Source organism: Scatophagus argus, chromosome 21, assembly GCF_020382885.2.
Source record: "Scatophagus argus isolate fScaArg1 chromosome 21, fScaArg1.pri, whole genome shotgun sequence".
NCBI lineage: Eukaryota > Metazoa > Chordata > Actinopteri > Scatophagidae > Scatophagus > Scatophagus argus.
The window spans coordinates 10,311,285-10,330,761 of NC_058513.1; the positions used below are offsets into that span (position 1 = coordinate 10,311,285).

The 19,477-nt window shown below is 39.1% G+C and overlaps 1 protein-coding gene across 4 annotated transcripts; it reads left to right on the forward strand.

The window, feature by feature from the left end:
* The first annotated feature begins 6,121 nt into the window (after positions 1-6,121).
* slc4a1b (solute carrier family 4 member 1b (Diego blood group)) lies at positions 6,122-19,461 on the forward strand. Of its 4 annotated transcripts, none has more exons than XM_046376675.1 (21): positions 6,122-6,273; positions 8,952-9,036; positions 9,279-9,322; positions 9,401-9,519; positions 11,213-11,259; positions 12,274-12,454; positions 13,135-13,270; positions 13,960-14,032; positions 14,584-14,626; positions 14,726-14,910; positions 15,315-15,525; positions 15,662-15,865; positions 15,957-16,105; positions 16,203-16,397; positions 16,532-16,780; positions 16,927-17,016; positions 17,349-17,515; positions 17,612-17,853; positions 17,968-18,137; positions 18,391-18,564; positions 18,668-19,461. In XM_046376675.1, the coding sequence occupies exons 2-21, from the start codon at positions 9,010-9,012 to the stop codon at positions 18,746-18,748; spliced, it is 2,787 nt and encodes a 928-aa protein (XP_046232631.1). In that variant the 5' UTR covers positions 6,122-6,273; positions 8,952-9,009; the 3' UTR covers positions 18,749-19,461. The 4 variants fall into 4 exon arrangements, with proteins under 4 accessions (XP_046232631.1, XP_046232632.1, XP_046232633.1 ...); XM_046376676.1 differs by having other exon boundaries at positions 6,138-6,383; XM_046376677.1 differs by lacking the exon at positions 6,122-6,273 and adding an exon at positions 7,670-7,688.
* The last annotated feature ends 16 nt before the right edge of the window (positions 19,462-19,477 follow it).

A 19,477-nucleotide genomic window follows, 5' to 3' on the forward strand; every position in this document is an offset into this window, starting at 1 on the left:
TGCACTTGCTGAGTGGACAAACCAACCACCTTAAATTTTTATCACCTGACAAATTAAGTCTTATCGTTTATGATGTGGTTTACAGACTAGCGCCAAGTGAAAGTCTCACTGCTACCTGGACAACTGAATAAATGTCGTTTTTTTCTCAAGCTTTCACTCTCTTGAATAACTTCCAAAACTGAGATCTATCAGTTTGTTTCTTGTCTGTTTCTGCATGGTGACTTTATCGCCCTGAAGCTTTGGGCTGGCCTTGTTTTACTGCCTGTCAGTGCCTGAAGACACGCCAACCGCAGCAACAACTGTGTAAATGCACCTTTAACCCAGAAACCTGAGATTCACACAGGTTCATATCCACTTAGTATATGCAGCAGCATAGATGCAAAAATCTAACTTTTTATCAGATTATGACTCTGTTTCTACCCGTGAATCCCCAATGCCACCACCCTACAACCCAAGGTCTAATTTAGATACATAAAAAACTGCATTGTTGTGTTATTACAGTGCTGCTTCTAACTCTTAATGTTTGTTTCTTTCCACCCTGTGTTAAATGTTGTTTATCTGTGGGAGTGGAATCACAGGATAACACTGCCGCCTTTATGCATAAGAAGAGGCAACCTACTGTTGGCTTAGGCTGACACCTGAGGCCAAATGTTGGCCTGATATAAACCGAGGTGCACCTCATGTTCTGCCTCAGATCAAGACTATACATGTTCAGTGTGTTGTACACAGAAGAGCAGCAGGTTGATTTTAAAGGTTGACAAAGTTGTTTGCAAGGTTTGTGAGTGAATGTGTCACAATCTGCCATGTTTGGGCAAGGCTTCCACGAATTGAATTTCCCTGCAGCAAAATAAATGCTCTTGTATCTCTACATCTCTTCCTTTTAATGGAGCTCACTGTAATTGTTCTGATACAGCTCAAACACTTCCTATGTTAAAGTGCAGTGCACTATTTGGTGCCCGGTGCAGAATGATTTCTGGAATGATAATAAAGCTCATTATGTGGATTACATTTTTCCTTTCTTGCTCCATACAGTCAAGTTTGATTCTTCATCACATATTATGAAAGCAGACAAGGAAATGTACAACATGAAAATCATTTTGTTCCCAACTTCTTGCAGCTGAGGTTCTCATGCTCTCATGCTCTCATCTTTTCTTTACATTCATTATTATACAGTGCTGATTAGATGTATAAATATGAGTTTGAGAATCTCTGTCAGAAAAACTTCCAAACACTGTGAATGATGATTTCTCCATACAACTGTTAAAGACTTCAAACCTGTCTGACCTTCATGAGTACCTGTTTTCAACAGTAAAGAAAATTATTTCTAACTGTATCATCTGCATGAGACAATGATTTACAACAACCAGCTCCAACATTAAAACCAACTGCTTAATGTTGCGTAGATCTCCTCTGTGCTGCCAAAACAGCTCTGACCTGTCAGGGGAAGGGACACAAGACTTCTAGGGGTATTTTGTGGTCATCAATATTGGAATATTGGATCCTTCGGGTCCTGTGCATTGAGGGTGGGGCCTCCGGGCTGGAGGGTTTAATTCGGCTTATTCTGGTGCATCTCACAGATTCTCGATCAGGCTGGGGTCTGGGGAGCCTGCAAGCCGTTGTTGTGGTCCTCGAGACTTTGCCTGTCCACGGTTTTAATGTTGTGGTTGATTGGTGTAGGTAGACCTACAGAATATGGACTGAGGGCAGTGGGGGACATAGGGGATGGAGAGAGAGGAAGCTGGGTTGCTATGGGTGGATAAATAATGCATGAACACAAAGTGAGAAAGACAAAAAAAAAGAGGGAGAGAGACGGACAGACGGACAAAAAATCCATTTCAGAGTTACTTATATGGACCAAAATAGAGTAATCTAATTTTCCTCCTGGTCCCTGTAATTTATTAAAGAGGATTACTGCTTATTTCATCTAAAATGGCTCTTTGGAAATGTTGCTCTTTGATGCATGGCGATGACTTCCGATAACAGGACACTAATAATAATGAATAAACAACCAGTTCAACAGGAAGAAAAAGTGCTCTCTTCTTCTGGCTGTGAAGGAAGTGCTTGAATCATAAGCCATTAAATAGGAGACAATAAACAGATAATATTGACTTAAATGATTTCTGGGGTTATTATAATACATTTTCTGTGTATTTTAATCCAGTCTGAGTAACTCATTTTAAATAAAATTTAATTTATAAAACTTGAGCAAAATCTAATTATTTTACTATGAAACGCAAAAGAACTGACCTCCTTTCACTTTAAAATTCTATAATATTTCAATTTGGACAATTTCAATTTTTTTTTTGTTTTGTTTTGTTTTGTTGGGTTTTTTTAAAAGGGGGATTTGGGAACCATAACTATTAAAAGAAATTATAGGGAACTGAAACTTCCAATCAAGCTAAAATTTACACCTTTTTTTTGGGCAATCACTTCTCTATGTTCACTTTAGGAATGGAAAAGAGAAGAGAGAACATGCAGCCATTTCATCTGTGTCACATGCACATAGATGCAAGCACATGGACACAAAGACAGACAGACACACACACACACACACACACACACACACATAAAGACCATCTGTCACCAGTGAGTGGACAGAGGATGGGTGGTCTAGGAGACATTCACTGTCCCATCTCAGGTTCCGAGAAAAGGATTCTGTTCCAGGTGGCCGGTCCTGTGGAAAAACACGTGTGTGTGTATGTGTGTGTGTGTGTGTGTGTGTGTGTGTGTGGGCGGGTGGATGTGTATTCCTGTAGTTGTGGGTATAAAAATCTGTTTACACAGTTATGTTGTGAGGACCCGCCTTATGGGGACAAAATGCAAGTCTACACAACATAAATCATTAAATATTAGGTTGAAGATTTGTTTTAAAGTTAGGTTGAGGTTAGGTTTTGGTTAAGGTAAGGTTTAGGATTAGACAAGTGATGTTAATTGTTATGGTTAGATGGTGGTTAAGCCTCCAGGAAATGAATGTAAGTCTATGTAATGTCTCCAAAAGTGATGGAAGCACAACTCTGTAGGTGTGTGTGTGTGTTAGCTTATACCTACATCTGTCTCAGTTTGGTAAGCCTTGCATGCTTATTATGTCCCATGTTTACATAAATCCCTTGTGCAATCACATTTCTAGTTTTATTTCATCTTTGATAGGTGAAAATTGTTTTTCCTTTTACCAACACTGGCATGAAGAGGAAGAGGAGGCTGGCTGTCACTCACACAACAGCAGCAACAGCAGAGGAGCACAAACAGCACTGGCAATGTGATCCACGACCTCCTCACAAGCTTTCCTTCTAATGTACTGTAATAGATGGGGAGGCATCGTATGACGAGCCAAGGAAGCCCTTATATTACTCTGAGAGCACTCACACCAATAACTGGCATGAGAGCGATATCATGTTGTGTTCAGAGAGAACCTTTAGAGTACTGCAGTGCCGGCGGTGCACTTCTGTTATGTCTTCTATTTGGTAAACAAGCCCAGCAAAGTGGCATCATTATGTGCAATAAAGCTTTGGCCTGGTGAGTTGGTGCAGATATCCTTAATTTCATTGTGCTCATGCTGTGGGGATGAAACGATTGGGTCCATTTTGCGCGGTGCCGTCGTGAACCTCGGGCAGGCCAGATGGCAACAAGCCCCACTTCTTCCCATGGGACTCCCTCATCTGTGCTACATTGATCTGATCTGTCTATCCCCCTTTCCCTCTCTTTACTCTACATCCTCCCCTCCATTCTCTGCTCACATGTCTGCACTAGCTGCTACATCTCAAAGACAAACTGTTTAATTTGGCACAAAGCATTCCTTTAACATTAAAAACTGGTGAAGAATCTGGGGGGAAAAGTCATTACTCTGTTTATTTTATTTAATTTTTTTGTTTTTTTTTACTCCTGTTCAGTGTGGTAGGGTTGCTTCATTGTTGTTTTATCTAATCATATGAGATATTTAAACTTTTTCTTGGACATTTCACTTGGTCCACAAAAGCACCAAAAACAAACTGGCCACACAAATACATTTTAACACATAAACCTGAAAGCAATAACTGAACTTGTTTCTGTTACCACAAGCGTGGCTGACTTCCCTCCAAACCTTAGAATGAATGAATGAATGAATGAATGAATGAATGAATGTCCTGTTGAAGAACTTGCAACATGACCTTTAAACTGTGACCTGATCTGAACCCAGAGACAACTCACAATGTGGATGTCATGCTTAGATGTGCATGTGTGTGTGTGTCTGTGTTGATATTCTTTGTGCAAATCCAGTTATGTCTGCACTTCCATATAGCATGATGTCCATGTGTTTGTGTGCAGTGTTTGCTCGGCCCCACTGGATCGATAATAAAAGGATGGATTTCAAATTTTCTGTTTATGTATTGATGCGCAACAGACACTGAAGGGACTTTTTTGGGTGGGTGAACAGGCCTTTGTATTGATCCGATTTGGGCAGACACAGTTCAGTTTAACACACGGGTAAAAAAAAAAAAAAAAAAGAGAGCCTCAGGCCACTGACTGTCAATGTAGCCCATTATGCATTCAGAGATACATGGATTTGACTGATATGAAGCAAGTACACACAGTCACAGGCACAGTATTAACCTGCTGAATTCAGGCACAGAAATCACAGAGTTACAGGATAGTTTATGTTCTCCTGTCTCAGCTGGGCCAATGAAAGAAGAATCTACTCAGCAAATTCAAAATCCATATGTTTATTTACATGATTTGTAGTTTATAACTCTAAATAACTCTAAAAAACTTGCGGTGACAAATTAAGATCATGATATTATTATTATTATTATTATTTTTTTTTAGTAATAATTTCTCAAAACTATTAAACGCATGAGGGTTGAAATATCCAGATCCTTTACTCAAGACTCAAGGACTAAATGTACTGGAATAAAATAAAATGAAACTAAAAGACACAAATTTGTGTTGAGCTGCAGTACTTCACTAAATGTACTTTGTTACATTGCGCCACTGCATCCAGATGACCACATTATCTTCAGATTCAAAACTGATTCAAAGGCTTTCAAGTTGTCTCAATGTAAACTTGGTAGGAAAAAGAAAATAAAAAGGGCAGATGAAACAAACTCCCGATTACATTCTGCAAATGTTTCAAGGGCGTAATGCATTTCAGGTAACAACTAAATGTCTCAGCTCCATCACTCAAAACTAAATTCATAAATAACACGCTTGCATAAAATGTGAGATTATGTAATACAATTCATATTTCTATCCTGTTAGAATATTAATTTTGTGTGTCTCATAGATTTCAGTTGTGCTGTCACTGATGGTGATGGTGATGCTGCAGACTTAAACAATGCTGCCCCCTGCTGAGCTCATCCTGTTGGAGATGTTATGTAATCAGTTTATGTAAATTCTTATTATTCTATCTGTCTATTCAGGTCTTTGAAAAGGGATATATCTATGTTTACATCACATGTCAGTATCTTGGCTCAACATATAACGAATTCTTTTCCAAAAACAATACGGTTTTGGTATGTAGAGTAGAGAATATGGGTTTTGCATGTAGAGTTTCAAACCAGTTTACATTCATTTTTTCTTGAACAGTTAAGAGATACTTTACTCTTTTATTATACATCAGTTAAAGAGTTTGTAAATGAGCTTTTAAGTTGCCAAAAGAAAAATCTTTTTGTTCAGTCTTTCTGCTCAAGCATATTTTTGTTCGCCTTTCTAATGAGTCATCAAGTCTCTTGTCATATGTCACTCGTAAGGGGTCATTAGTTTATCACTTTGTTAATCAATGAAAAAAAACAAAACAAAACAAAACAAACAAATGTAATGCTAGATTACATTTGCCAAAAGCTGTCCATAACTCTTTATGAAGTCACTCATGTAGAATTTTAAATGAAGCTGTTAGTTAATGACTGTATAGTCCCAAACTCTACACCAAGTAAGTGTAAAAAGTTATACAAATCGTTAACAGATTTCAGAGAAGTTTGCAAACAGCTACACAGTGGAAATCAAAACAACTATCCTTTTCATGCCCCTGTGATATCCAGTTATGCAGTACGGTGCGGTACGTGATGCAGTCATGCCTCACCTGTCCACCAGGCACCCTCAGCAGGTTTCTCTCCTCTGTTCATCAGCTGACGCCTCCTGTCACCAGCCTCCTGCCTGCACAGCTGCTGCTGAGCTGAGGACAGATTTTCAGGTGCTTCTTTGCAAGATTGTTGCCGGGGTTGCCAGTCATATTTGCCTTCTTCCTACCCGTTTCCTTCTCTGACTACCTGCTGCTGTTGTCCTGCCTGCCTGTGACCAACTGTAAGCCTGATTCTAATCTAGCAAACGTGCTTTTAAACCTTTAAGTGTTTGCATTTGGGGTTTCGTTATGTGATGCCTGCTGCTGGAGAGATGAAACTGCTGCCAAGCATGTAGGTATACTAACAGAAACACTCATTCAGCGGTGTTTGGTCAGCTCTCTGACTGGTCTGTTATGACCAGAGTACATGATGTATGGAGCAACATGTGAATACTTTGCATTGCCTGTGATAGTAAAATATTTTTAATTGAAACTTTGCCTAACTGAACTGATGTGAAACATACTGAATGTATAGATTTCAGGCATTTTATGTTATATAAATAAATATAATCATGTTTAATGGCACATACTGTTTACTTGTTTTATATTTTTTACATTTTCAGTATAGACATGTCAGTAAAATTGGATTACATGTGAAAGTGCTCATGCAGGAAGGTTTCAGAACTAATTACTGGTAGGATTCCATGGAGCATCATAATATTATAACATGTAGGCAGATTCTTTTAAATGTTTGTTGTGGCTGAGCTCCGGCTGCAGATTTTTTTTTTTTTTTTTTTTTTTTTTTTGAAGCGATAGCTGCTTTTGTTCTGTTCAGTATGCATAGGAGATAAAGCCTTTCCTTCTGTGATGGTTTCAAAATAACCCTTTGAGTCATCATATCAGCACCATGCAAACAGCAACAACAACAACTGTACCAGTTAGGCCTGTGACTCAAATCCAAGTATCAAATCTCTTCCTGTGGACTTGAATGGTTGAATTATTATACATGTGAATTAGTCAGTATCACTCATGCCATTTGTCTGTATGCCATTCTCTAATTTCTCACACAAGAAATATTGATTAATCATATGGTGAAGATTGAATGTTACTGAGTGTCAGTGTGTTTTTGTTGTAAAGACACATTAACATTGTGTCAATGAAGGAACAAGCTTTCATGAAAGTTTCAGTTCATGCCACCTATAAATACTGGAAGCCATTTCTCCACGTGTGGCAGACAGCATCTGATAAAGCTTCACCGTCACTGTTTCTACATGTATTAGTGTGGTAGCCTTCTCTTATTGTGAGCGAAAACATCTACCTGTGGCCCCTGACTGGGTGTGGTCAGGGGGGTCAGGGAGGGGTCCTCTTCAGTAGGATAGCCCCTTGTGTGAGCCAGATGTGGACGGCTGATAGCATCCGTGTGCCCCTGGACCCTTTTATCTTGCTACTGTCCGAGTCAGGAACGGGTGTATTACTGGTGTTGGAGCCTCCGAGTGTTAGCTGGCCCCTTCAGTTTACACTGCCTCACGAACATGCTGTCTGCTTATCAGACGGTCAAGTTTAATTGTAGGTTGCGTGGTTTCTACTGTTGTGTGTGCTGGTGTCTTGACCGTGAACACAAACACAACTGAACGTCATTTGGAAAAACTCTTCAGAGGTAAAACTTGATTTATTTATTTATTTAAGAGAAAATGTACTTGTCAGATGAGAACAGAAATGATGAGATATATTTTTATTATTATCATTATTATTATTATTATTATTATATAAGTGAAGGATTAGTGCAGCTAAGTCAGGTTTTTGAACATGTGGACATTATACTCCTTATACACGAAGAAGCAAATTTCAGTACCTGATCACACGAGTCCATCTGACATGTTTTGTTTCGATATGCAGAAGCTCTAATCCAAAAAAAAAAAGAAAGAGTTTCACGCATGGAAAATTTTTCATTTGCATGTGAAAAAGAAAGTAAAAATATAATCAAATAAGTCAATCATTTCAATTTTAGTTCACATGTCAATCAAACGTGAAATTATTTAATTCACGTGTAAACCTTAAGGTGTGTATCTCACACCACATCTGAAAATGTGATCACATAGGGAATGAATACATGACAGAAACCACAGACTTAGGTTGCTGCATTTGTTAAACTACATACATACAATGGGCAAATAAATAATAAGGTGGTAAATAAAGCTTTGTGTTTCCAGATAGGATAAATGAGGTCAGGTCATCTCGTCTAAACAGCTAAAATATATATATTAAGTGCAAATTTGAGACTCTTATATTTGAGATATATCACTATACCTCTCGTTCTCTACAGTTCAGAAAACAATTTCTTAATTTTTACTCAGCTACTATTTTATGTCAGCAAAAATTATTTTATTACATATAAAAATATAATGAGCTTGTAAAATCTGACACATCGTTACACATTAAGAACCGGTAAGTAGTTAAAATTAGCTCCTCCTCAACCAGCCTCAACATTATAATACTGCTTTAAAGCATCAATAGCAATCATCCAACATTATAATACTATATAGGAATACAACACTAACATGGAGCACTTTTGATAGTATAATTATATTTTGCTAATTATGCTTAAGAACTTAAAGGTCGAACATAATACAGTTTTTCTACCTAATAATAATTTGTGTATAAGCTCATATTGATTTCACTTAGCTTAGGACCTGCACAGCAATGTGTGTGCGTGCGTGTGTGCGTGCGTGCGTGCGTGCGTGCATGCGTGCGTGTGCGTGTGTGTGATATCTCAGCTAAAATCTCTACTGGGGGCACCATACAATGTGGAAGTTTCTGTAACAACACATGGAAAACAGGATGTTAAAGCAGTTCAAGACAATGAAATATTCTCATCTATGGTTTTACTGTTTGTTGACTGACATCCTGCTGTGTGTCATAGGTAATTGCCATTACTGCTGAGTTATCGAGAGGAGATACACTGAAGGATCTGATATACAATGGCCTCTGACCGGATACCCAGGACTGTGAGTGAAAATGAATATGCATACTGTATTGCTTTATTTTTCTGTTGTCATTGTTTCTTATTAATTTATTCTCTCAATATATTTATTTTAGAAGCTCTGGCTGTATACCTGGTATAATCAGTTTTGTTTGCACATAAGACCTAAATGACAGAAAGCCTGTGAATGTATTAAATAGACTGAGCAGACTTTAGTGTGCAGAAGCTTTTCTTTTTCTAATGCTATTTTCTGTTCACTCTTAACAGAATGAAAATGAAGAGGAAGACCCGCTTTGCATCCCTTTCAGAGGGTGAGTCACCTCAGCCTTTTTTGCCAGCAGATTCAGTGCCAAACTCAAATGCCCAGGTGGCTAATTGTCTTGTCTCAGGCCTCAGTTTCAGGCGATGGACAGATACGAGATGCTGACCATCTTAAAGGGAGAGGAAGAAGAGAAGATGAAAGCTGACTTAATCCAATCCTTCACACTGCGCTCTGGTGATGTTGAAGGTGAGCAGGCGGGCCCAGCAGTGTAATCCAAGCCTTTGTTGTCCTCCAAACACAGACATTAAATGTGATAAGATGCTGGTTGGATAATGACACAGTGCGACTGGTTTTCTGCACATACCAAGCCGCTGTATTTACTATCAATATTATGGGTGAGACTGGAACTCATAACTCTGTTTGATGTGTGTTTCGGACAGATTTAGAGTGTGTGTTTAATTGTGTATGTATGTGAGTGTGTGTGCGTGCATATATTAGTCCCACCCATTGCCAGGCAGCATGCACCCACACATACACACGGAGACAGCTTTAAAGAGGTGGTGTTTATAAAGTCATGCTTTTTTGCCATCCTGGGGTCAGTCGCTTGTCACTGCAATCAGCTTGGCAAGTGCCTGCAGGAGGTAAGTGTCACCTTTTCTGCCACAGCTCTGATAAACTGTATTTGTGCAATAATACAAGTAAAGCTGTAACTTTGTAGCATGAAAAATATGGGAATAGAGGACTTCTTGGAACTGCAATTTACTGTTGTTATTTGCACTTGTGTCTTATAGTCAACACTGCAATTTTCTGATATAATGTTCAGGTTAAAACTTGGGAATAATTTAATTTAATTAAGTCTCAGAATTCATTGAAGGTTGCAGATTTAATGTGTTCAAAATGTGGGAAATCTGATGAGGAAATTAAACATTCATTGCAAAATATGCAAAGAAGCCTCTCTTCATGCAAAGTTATGGGGTGACCATTCACCTAATTCAAACTTATTAAGCTTTCGCACATATTTGATGCTGCAACTTCAGGAGATTTAAAGGAAGGACTGGCTCATGTTTGAGCCATCACTCAAGACGGACACAAAAAATTATGCAAGGTGAAAGAAAAAAGTGTGCAGAGGAAATTTTGTATGTGCAGTCTTATTTTCTTGCCAATGAAAACAACTAACAATTTTTTATTTTTATTTTTTTTATTTTTTTTTTGCAAAACAGATGCCTACATTGCTTTTGAAACATATTTGGAGCAAATCAATTAAGTTTAAGATATATTGTCATCTTGACTCAAATTGAGACAGAAATTTGCTAAGATACGTTTGCAGACGGATGCATCTGTGTGTGTACACTGCACTTATACCTTCTCATATACCATATTGTATATTTCATTGTATATAAGAAAAATGTACAAATTTGTACTTGGTGGTTCAAATATTCAGACACACAAGTACATACACACACACACGCACGCACACGGTCAATAGACAACATCTTGTCATCTAATCTGAATCTTCCACCCCTTTGCTCAGCTGTGTTTTGGAAATAAATCATTCTGTTGTGACAGACAACTTCAGCGCTCCCGTCCAATCTGAGATGAAATGGGCTTTCAAGTCATCCACCAACTTCATCCTGAATGAGCATGCTTCACAAGTCATATCTTTATTGTTCATTATTATGTTATCATTATTGATTCAACTCATTCTTTGCCGCTTTCTAGCAAAGGTTTGAACAAGCGAAGATAAGATGAACCTTGTTATTTTTAGATAAATCCATCCAAACACATACACTTTAGGCAAAATTTAAAATGAAAGTGTATGAAAGTGAAATCAAAGTTGAACTGAGGATGATATTTTAATTAATATTATTGGGACTACTGGGGACAAAATGTGTTAGCCTTGAAGAAAAGAGTGATTTTCAAACCATTTTGCCTGTTTCAGCTGCCTGGAACACCAATACCAACGCCAACCCCAGTGCAGAGTGTCAGGTAAGAGGCACGCTCACACACACACGCACACACACACACACACAGACACACACACACTGTATAGCTGCTCTAGGCACACGACATGTATTGACAGTCCAAACATAACCAGAGCAAGTTGTCAGTGATGTCCACACCGGACACTAGCAGTCGCCCAGAGCCTGGAGCCAGCTGGTTGCTGGGGCAGAACAACATAATGTTTACCTTTTAGACACAAAGTGTCACCTGGACATCACATTCTCACCTTATCCTGATCCATATCCAGAATGGCAAGAAACACCATAATGATATAAATGATAGCTGCTTCTCCTCCAGAAGGCTGCTGTGAAAAACAACACCGAAAATATCATCAGTGTTTTTGTGATTTAGTGAAGCAATAACATGATTTTATCTCACCCTGCTCTGAAGACAGGACCATAAGGCATGCAAATGACTCCTCCACTGCTGTCTTAATCCCCTTAGCTAAAGACAACAAGCTCAGGAATATTCAGTACATCATTGCTACAAATCACATACTCATATGCACAGTGAAAAATTGGAAAATTACTTCTAATATGAGGCTTCAACAATATGATTTAGTCAAAGAGAGTATGTACAAAAATTTGTCTTTTTAGCATCAAATTCCCTCTTAGTCATGGGAAAAAACAAACTTTGAACTTGTGAACTTGTGAACTTTTTCTTTAATTTAAACATAACTAGAATTTACTTAATTGTATAGGCTGTTTGTGCTTAGAATTTTAATTTGCATGTAAGCTTAAATAGGGGCCAAATATTCAGACATTTGCCTCCATATTTCACTCACAGTGACTCACACTGACAGGAATTGGTCAGTGAAACCACAGTTGTGTTCACCACATGCTTAAACTGTGCTCATGGGAGGTGCGAGTTTATTTCATCCACCTGCCCAGTCCAGATTTTCACTCTCTGTCTCGCCGACGCAAGCATGTTTGTGCCTGTGTCCCGCGTTCATGTCCGTATCAGCAGGTGTTTACCTCTGTTGTCTCTATGTGCCTTCAGAGGTACGTGGAGCTGAGGGAACTAATGAAGGACCAGAAGCAGCAGACGTACTGGCAGGAGACTGGCCGATGGGGGGGCTACGAGGAGAGCTTTGACCCCCAGTCAGGGGTGTGGGGGTCCTCGCACATCTCATACCTCACCTTCAAGAGCCTCATCCAGCTGCGCCGCACCATGAACACGGGTCAGTGAGCAAAATCAGAGAAAACACGAGCATGCAGTCATTTTCAGTGATGAGAAGTACATTTACTCATGCACTGATTTGTACTTGTTCTGTACTTCTATTCTGCTACTTTAAATGTCAAATAGTGTACATTTTACTCTACAATATATGAACCCAACAGCTTTAGTTACTGGTTACTTTGTGTATCCAGACTATTATTGCAAAGTATAATCATCAAATACATCATGGGGTATTATCCTAGATAATAGTATTATTTCAAGTAGTTAAATTTAGCCCCACCTTTGCCAGTTGCAACATTCAATAAAATGAAATATTAAAATTGCCCATTTTTGAGTGCATGACATTTACTTGTAACTTGAGTATTTGTACATAGTGACTTGATTATTTGTCAATAAGTATTGTGATATATAATTCAGTAAATATTTTTCTGTGTGAACCTCAGAATATTGTTGTTCTAAACAAATTATGTAACTTTAAAATTCTTCTATTCTTCTAGTTGTAGTATCAATATTGTACGGCAGTAACTTGTGAGATAAAAGGGAATATACCTCAGCTGCCTGCTTCCCTACAACTCTAATAGCTCTCTGTTTGTCTGAGCCTCCCTTCAATATACACTCACACTCACAGTCTCGCTCTCTCTCTCCCCTTCATGATCATCTATGAATATTTTCCAACAACAGGTGTGACGATTTTTGACTGTGAAGAGCAAACCATGGCCAGCATCGCTGAGAAGATGGTCAACGAGATGGTTAACAAGAGGGAGATCAGACCAGGAGACCGGGAGGGAGTGCTGAAATCTCTGCTTCAAAACCGCAGGTATCCTCCAAGACATCACCCAGTAGTGACTCAAACATAAATGACCTACATTTAGGCTTTCAGCTGGTGCTGTTATCCAAAGCTGCAAGTGAGACGGGGACGTTTCAGCATCGAGCTCAGAGAAAGTTGAACAGAGCATGTAACTATTGTGGTGATCAAACCTGTAATTATGAAACAGCATCTCTGACCACCAAACTACTCTGCCTTTCTGCTTAAGTCTTTATTAAAGGTGACTGATGTGTACTGTAGTTACCTCAGGTCACTGTCACTGTATTTTCAAACCTTTGTTGAATAAGCTGAGAGATCTTAATGTTAAAGTCTGTGTAACAAAAATCACAGATCACTGAAGTGGTGCATTTTACTGATATATTTTATTCTGTTCTGAATCGGTATTTTATCAGTTTCCATACTTCAGTTCCCAGGAGTATAGAATCATGAAGGTCACAGGCCCAAATTGTCCCAACAAATCCCTCCCACTTCACACACTTGCTTTATTCAAGTAAAAGTAGGAATAACAAAATGTCACTTAAGTTAATGTACTGAAGTGTTATCAAGAAAAAGTACTGAAAGGATCAAAAATAGAATATATACAATTTACTATGTTAAAAGATTGCAGTGAATAGTTTGATAGTCAGTCTGCCAACCTGACGCAAAATCAGATAATGACACATACTGTTTTCTCACTGCAGCCAATCAGCTGACCCGGAGAGCCAAGCCCTGACTGATGGGACGGACCTGAAGAAGTTTTCAGTCAAGGAAAGGGTAAGTTTTCCACTGATCTGAATCATCACTGATGATATCATGATATTATGACAATGTTGAGATGATGGCAGTGACCTCAAAAGTGAAAGTGACTTCTTCATAAAGTTTATCAGAGGAGTTCAAGTTTAAGTGGTTTAAGTTTAAGTTATATATATGTATAAATTCAGATTTTTTTGTTTTCATACACATTATTCAAATCTCCTGAATTAATTGATCTTTCAAATTTATGTATGTGTTATTGTATTTCTATTCTATGTGTGCTTTAAAGGCTGTGACACAAGAGCTTGACATTTTTGATGTTTTTGCAAATTTATGCAAAGTAAGTCATCGCACATATCTGTGATGCTCACACCATTCAGTGCAAAAATACAAATTCACAGAGTTGATTTAAAGGGATTGATCTAAACATGCTGCTGTCATTTTCAAGGAGCAGTGATTGTAAAAGCAAGCTCCACTTTAAAAATGTATTTCTCTTAAGATATAGCCTTATTGGTGGGGATAAGAAAATGTGACGTTAGCTCACTTGATCTGTTCATTCTGTGTTCCTTCAGAGGGATGAATCTGACACTGTAGAGGCCTCCATGGTACTAGTAGGTAAGCCAGTATTTGCACTATTTTCCTCTAGAATCTAAAGTACAGCGTGTGTGTTTGGTTGTATGCAAAGCATTTGTTTTTTATGTCTCTTGGAACCAGGAGCCTTGGACTTTCTGGAAAGGCCCACAGTTGTGTTTGTGCGTCTTAAGGAATCGTTGGTCCTTGACTCTGCCCTGGAGGCCCCGATGCCTGTACGCTTTCTCTTTGTCTTGGTGGGGCCCAGCAAGACTGACATGGACTACCACGAGACTGGCCGTGCTATGGCAGCTTTAATGGCTGATAAAGTAAGTTAGGTGACCCTTTATTACAGCAGTAGCACCTTAACAGAACTCATATTTAACTGAGCCCATGAAACAATGGGCAGTTTATGATGGTTTGCAAGTCCTCTATACTTGAATCCAAACCTGTATGGGTAAACCATTTCAAAGCAGTAAACACATTGAGCTTCTTAGCAGACTAACAACTTATAATTGGAGAATATAACATCATTTTTTCTTTTGCATGTTTCTCATAATAATTTCAATTTGTGACTATTTTGTGTTGGAGGCATCTAACAATTTATTAGTGACATTTTTGCCCTAATAACAGAGGAAGTCTGAACATGCAGGATGCATTGATAGTAAGAAACAAAGGTCTTATCAAATGTTAGGCTCAAAGATTATTATCCCCTCCATTATCTCCATCACAGGTGTTCAATCAGGTAGCTTTCCAAGCAAAGAGTGCCCGTGAGCTGACAGATGCGGTGTCCGACTTCATGGACTGCAGCATCGTCATCCCACCCACAGAGATCCAGAACGAAACAATGCTCTCCTCAATTATCAGCTTTCAGAAGAAACTGCTGCAGGACAGATTCCAGAGCCCTGATTCCCCACTCAGCTCAGACTTCAAGCCCCGCAGGGGTAAATTCTCCCATTACACACCCAAAAATACACTATCAGTTCTGGAAATTTGTAACACACACATAAATATACTGGAATGATTTTATATTATGAATTCATAATATTCATGTTAGACTGAAATTGTTTTTTCCCCCAGTTTCCATTTCTAGCGGGCCTCCACCTGAAGACCCCCTGTCCCGTACTGGCCAACTGTTTGGCGGGATGATTCGAGACATAAAGAGACGCTACCAATACTACAAAAGTGACATCACAGATGCTCTTAATGCCCAGGTCCTTGCTGCTGTCATCTTCATCTACTTCGCCGCCCTCTCTCCCGCCATTACCTTCGGAGGACTGCTGGGTATGTGTGCATTTTGTCTGACAGAAGGTATTGCTGTTATGTATGCTATTGATCCCATAATAATACTTTGCTGTCATATTTGCCACTTCAGCTGATAAGGTGGACAACATGATGGGCGTTCCAGAGCTCCTCATCTCCACCAGCATTCAGGGGATCATCTTCTGCTTTGTTGCAGCTCAGCCTATCCTGGTGATAGGCTTCTCCGGTCCTCTGCTAGTGTTTGAGGAGGCCTTCTTTGCTGTAAGTTATAACACGGAATCACCACAGATTTTTTAGAATCTATTTTGATCCATACGATTGCACTGACCTCAGCTCGTCCCCCATTTCCTTCATTCAGTTCTGCAAGTCTCAGGGCATTGAGTATATTGTTGGGAGAGTGTGGGTTGGGGTGTGGCTGGTCCTCATTGTGGTCATCATCGTGGCCTTTGAGGGAAGCTTCCTGGTGCGTTTCATCTCCCGCTTCACCCAGGAAATCTTCTCCATCCTCATCTCCCTCATCTTCATCTATGAAACCTTTGCAAAGCTAGGGAGGGTAAATTCATCTTCATTCATTTCACACATTTCATCTGTCCAAATGACATCTGAGACAGTGAACATCTGTGATTATAGTGCTGCTTCTCAGGGCCAGATTATAATCTTTATTCATCTCTCCTGACCTTTCTTTAGATATTTAAAGCCCATCCACTGGTTCTGAATTACGATCATCTGAATTCAAGTCTAGAAAACCCCTGGCACCCAAGGGTTGAAGAGACCATTATGTATGACAATGCTACCGGGAACGTGACTGTTATCGTCAGCACAGTTAAGCCACCTTATCCCAACACAGCCCTGCTTTCCATGTGCCTCATGTTAGGCTGCTTCTTCATTGCCTTCTTCCTGCGACAATTCAAGAATGGTACTTTTCTTCCAGGAAAGGTGAGTTGGGAAGGTTGTGGTGTTCATTAGCAGATTGTTTCAGTAAAGACCTCTTGACAATTACAAATGAACAATTAGTTTTATTTATCAACTGCTTTGAACCCTGAAGTCATTAATGTTTTTTTTTTAATTACTATTCTCACCAGGTCAGACGTTTGATTGGTGACTTTGGTGTGCCCATTTCCATTTTCCTCATGATTCTCGTGGACTACAACATTCAGGATACCTACACTCAGGTTGGCTCATGATCCCCAGCCTTCAAGTCCAGTTTATATGCTAAGTTCATACAATTTACAATGGTAATATGTCCATGTGAGTAGTAAAACAGGCTTTGCTTCTCAATATGCTTTCAGTTGAAGTGGTAGGAGACAAAATCTACAGTCCTCATTCTGTGCAAAGATTTAAAAATCTATCTTAAGCTAAAATGAGGCTTCAGTCATTCAGATTAGTCATATCTACAGAAACTTCACCATTCCTTTAGACATATTTGAAGAACTATAGACTTGTCCTTTAAGAATTGTTCGTTTTAATGCGTTCAGTTAAAAAACTGGTGGCTTTTACTTTACAGAAACTGGTGGTTCCCAAAGGTCTGATGGTGTCCGACCCATCCAAAAGAGGGTGGCTCATCAATCCCTTCGGAGAGCACAAGCCTTTTCCTGTGTGGGTGATGTTTGCGTGTTGTGTCCCAGCCTTGCTTGTCTTCATACTGATCTTCCTGGAGTCTCAGATCACAACGTAAGTCAACAACAATATCACTCATTGTTAACTATCAACCTCAGAAAACATTACATTTCCCGTCAAACTTGATTCATATGTTGTATCTGTTAACAGCCTTATTGTGAGTAAACCTGAGAGGAAGATGGTCAAGGGTTCTGGGTTTCACTTTGACTTGCTGGTTTTAGTCGGCATGGGAGGAATCAGTGCAATATTCGGTGTGCCCTGGCTCAGTGCTGCCACGGTGCGATCTGTCACCCACGCCAATGCTCTCACAGTCATGAGCAAAGGACCAAAACCTGTGATTGAAAAGGTGATGGAGCAGAGGATCAGTGGCATTCTGGTGGCATTGCTGGTTGGTAAGTGATGTCTAATCATCTGATCTTAATGTGTTCTCTCTACAACTACATGTCTACAAGTTTGCAGGTCTTTCATTATGGTACACCAACCTTTATATGTCTGTTTGCACCAAGGTCTGTCAATTCTGATGGAACCGATCCTAAAGATGATTCCCATGTCAGCCTTGTTTGGGATCTTCCTCTACATGGGAGTTACCTCACTCAATGGCATCCAGCTGTGGGATCGTATGTTGCTTCTGCTCATTCCTAAGAAATACCACCCTGATGAACCCTATGCCACCAGAGTAAGAGTCTCATGATTATATGACAACTAAAATGCTTTAATAACAACAAGCAACAAATATTGTGAGATGTTATTTGATTTCAAGTGATGTCTTGTCATTTTATCTTAAATAGAATCTTGATGTGAAAGTGCTCCATACACCAGTGTTTCAGTAGAAAGTTGTTGAGAGTCATGTGGTTGACAATGCAAACAGCTCACAGCAATTCACGTGTTGACCACTAATGCTGACTGTCATTTCCATATGCTGGCTACAGGTGAGCACAGGACGAATGCACTTGTTCACAGCCATCCAAATAGTGTGCCTTGCAGTTCTGTGGCTTATTAAGTCCAGTCCAATATCCCTCGCACTTCCCTTCGTGCTCATCCTCACCATCCCTCTGCGTATGTTTATGACTGGGCGTCTCTTCACCGAAATGGAAATGAAATGTGTAAGTGGTTACTCCGTGCCATTTCAAAGCAGAGCCTGTAAAGGCATGTGGGATGTGTGTGTGTGTGGGTGTTAAGGTCTGTGTTTTTCTGTGTTGGTTTTAGTTGGATGCTGATGATGCCAAAGTGACTTTTGAAGAGGAGCCCGGGCAGGATGTATACTATGAATCTCAGATGCCACTGTAGAAGTCTTCCGTGACAGCTGACAACAACATTTTATTTTGACAAAAATATATTTATTTTATGTGTGACTCAAATGAATGTTTCAACTACCTACATGTTCTGACTGTTTCTTTTTTCATGAAAATTGCAGATATAGACATTTTTAATGAAAAATTTTCTTCTTCTTTCTTTTCAACAATTACTCAGGTGAATTCTTCACATCATGTTGTTTTATTTCAAATAACTTGTGCTTTACACATCACTGAAGCTGGAAATATTCATGTAAGTTATTGGCAAGTTTGTTTTTTTTACCTAATAAAAAGGCATTTTTAGGCCATGAAATCAAAGTGAAATGAAAAAAATTAACAGTGAATGGTGAGAGGAAAATATTGTAGTGTTAAAAGCCATTGATAAAAGACATTGAATGTAATGTTGTTACAGTTATTATTGAATCCACTTGACTTTAATGTGAGAACAATGCACACTCTGGGTTAAATAATTCATAATGTGTAAGGCAATGATGCAAACAAAGTTATATTTAGATATTAGATATCTTGGTAAGAATTGTATATTTTAGCAAGAATGATCAACCTGGTAACACTGAAGGGCAAAAAGACAACACCACAATGTAGGGATAGAGAAAATGTTGAATTTATTGTGTGTTGTTAAAATGTATACTTTGTGTTGTTTAGCTGTCTTATTGCCATCTCTCTACAAATAAAAACTACCTCCCAAAAGAAAAATCAGCTTAGT

Coding starts and splice junctions, on each gene's coding strand:
- slc4a1b (XM_046376675.1), top strand. CDS start 9,010: ATGGCCTCTGACCGGATACCCAGGACT. Junction 11,260..12,273: donor ACCCCAGTGCAGAGTGTCAG/GTAAGAGGCACG, acceptor ATGTGCCTTCAG/AGGTACGTGGAGCTGAGGGA. Junction 14,033..14,583: donor AGTTTTCAGTCAAGGAAAGG/GTAAGTTTTCCA, acceptor GTGTTCCTTCAG/AGGGATGAATCTGACACTGT.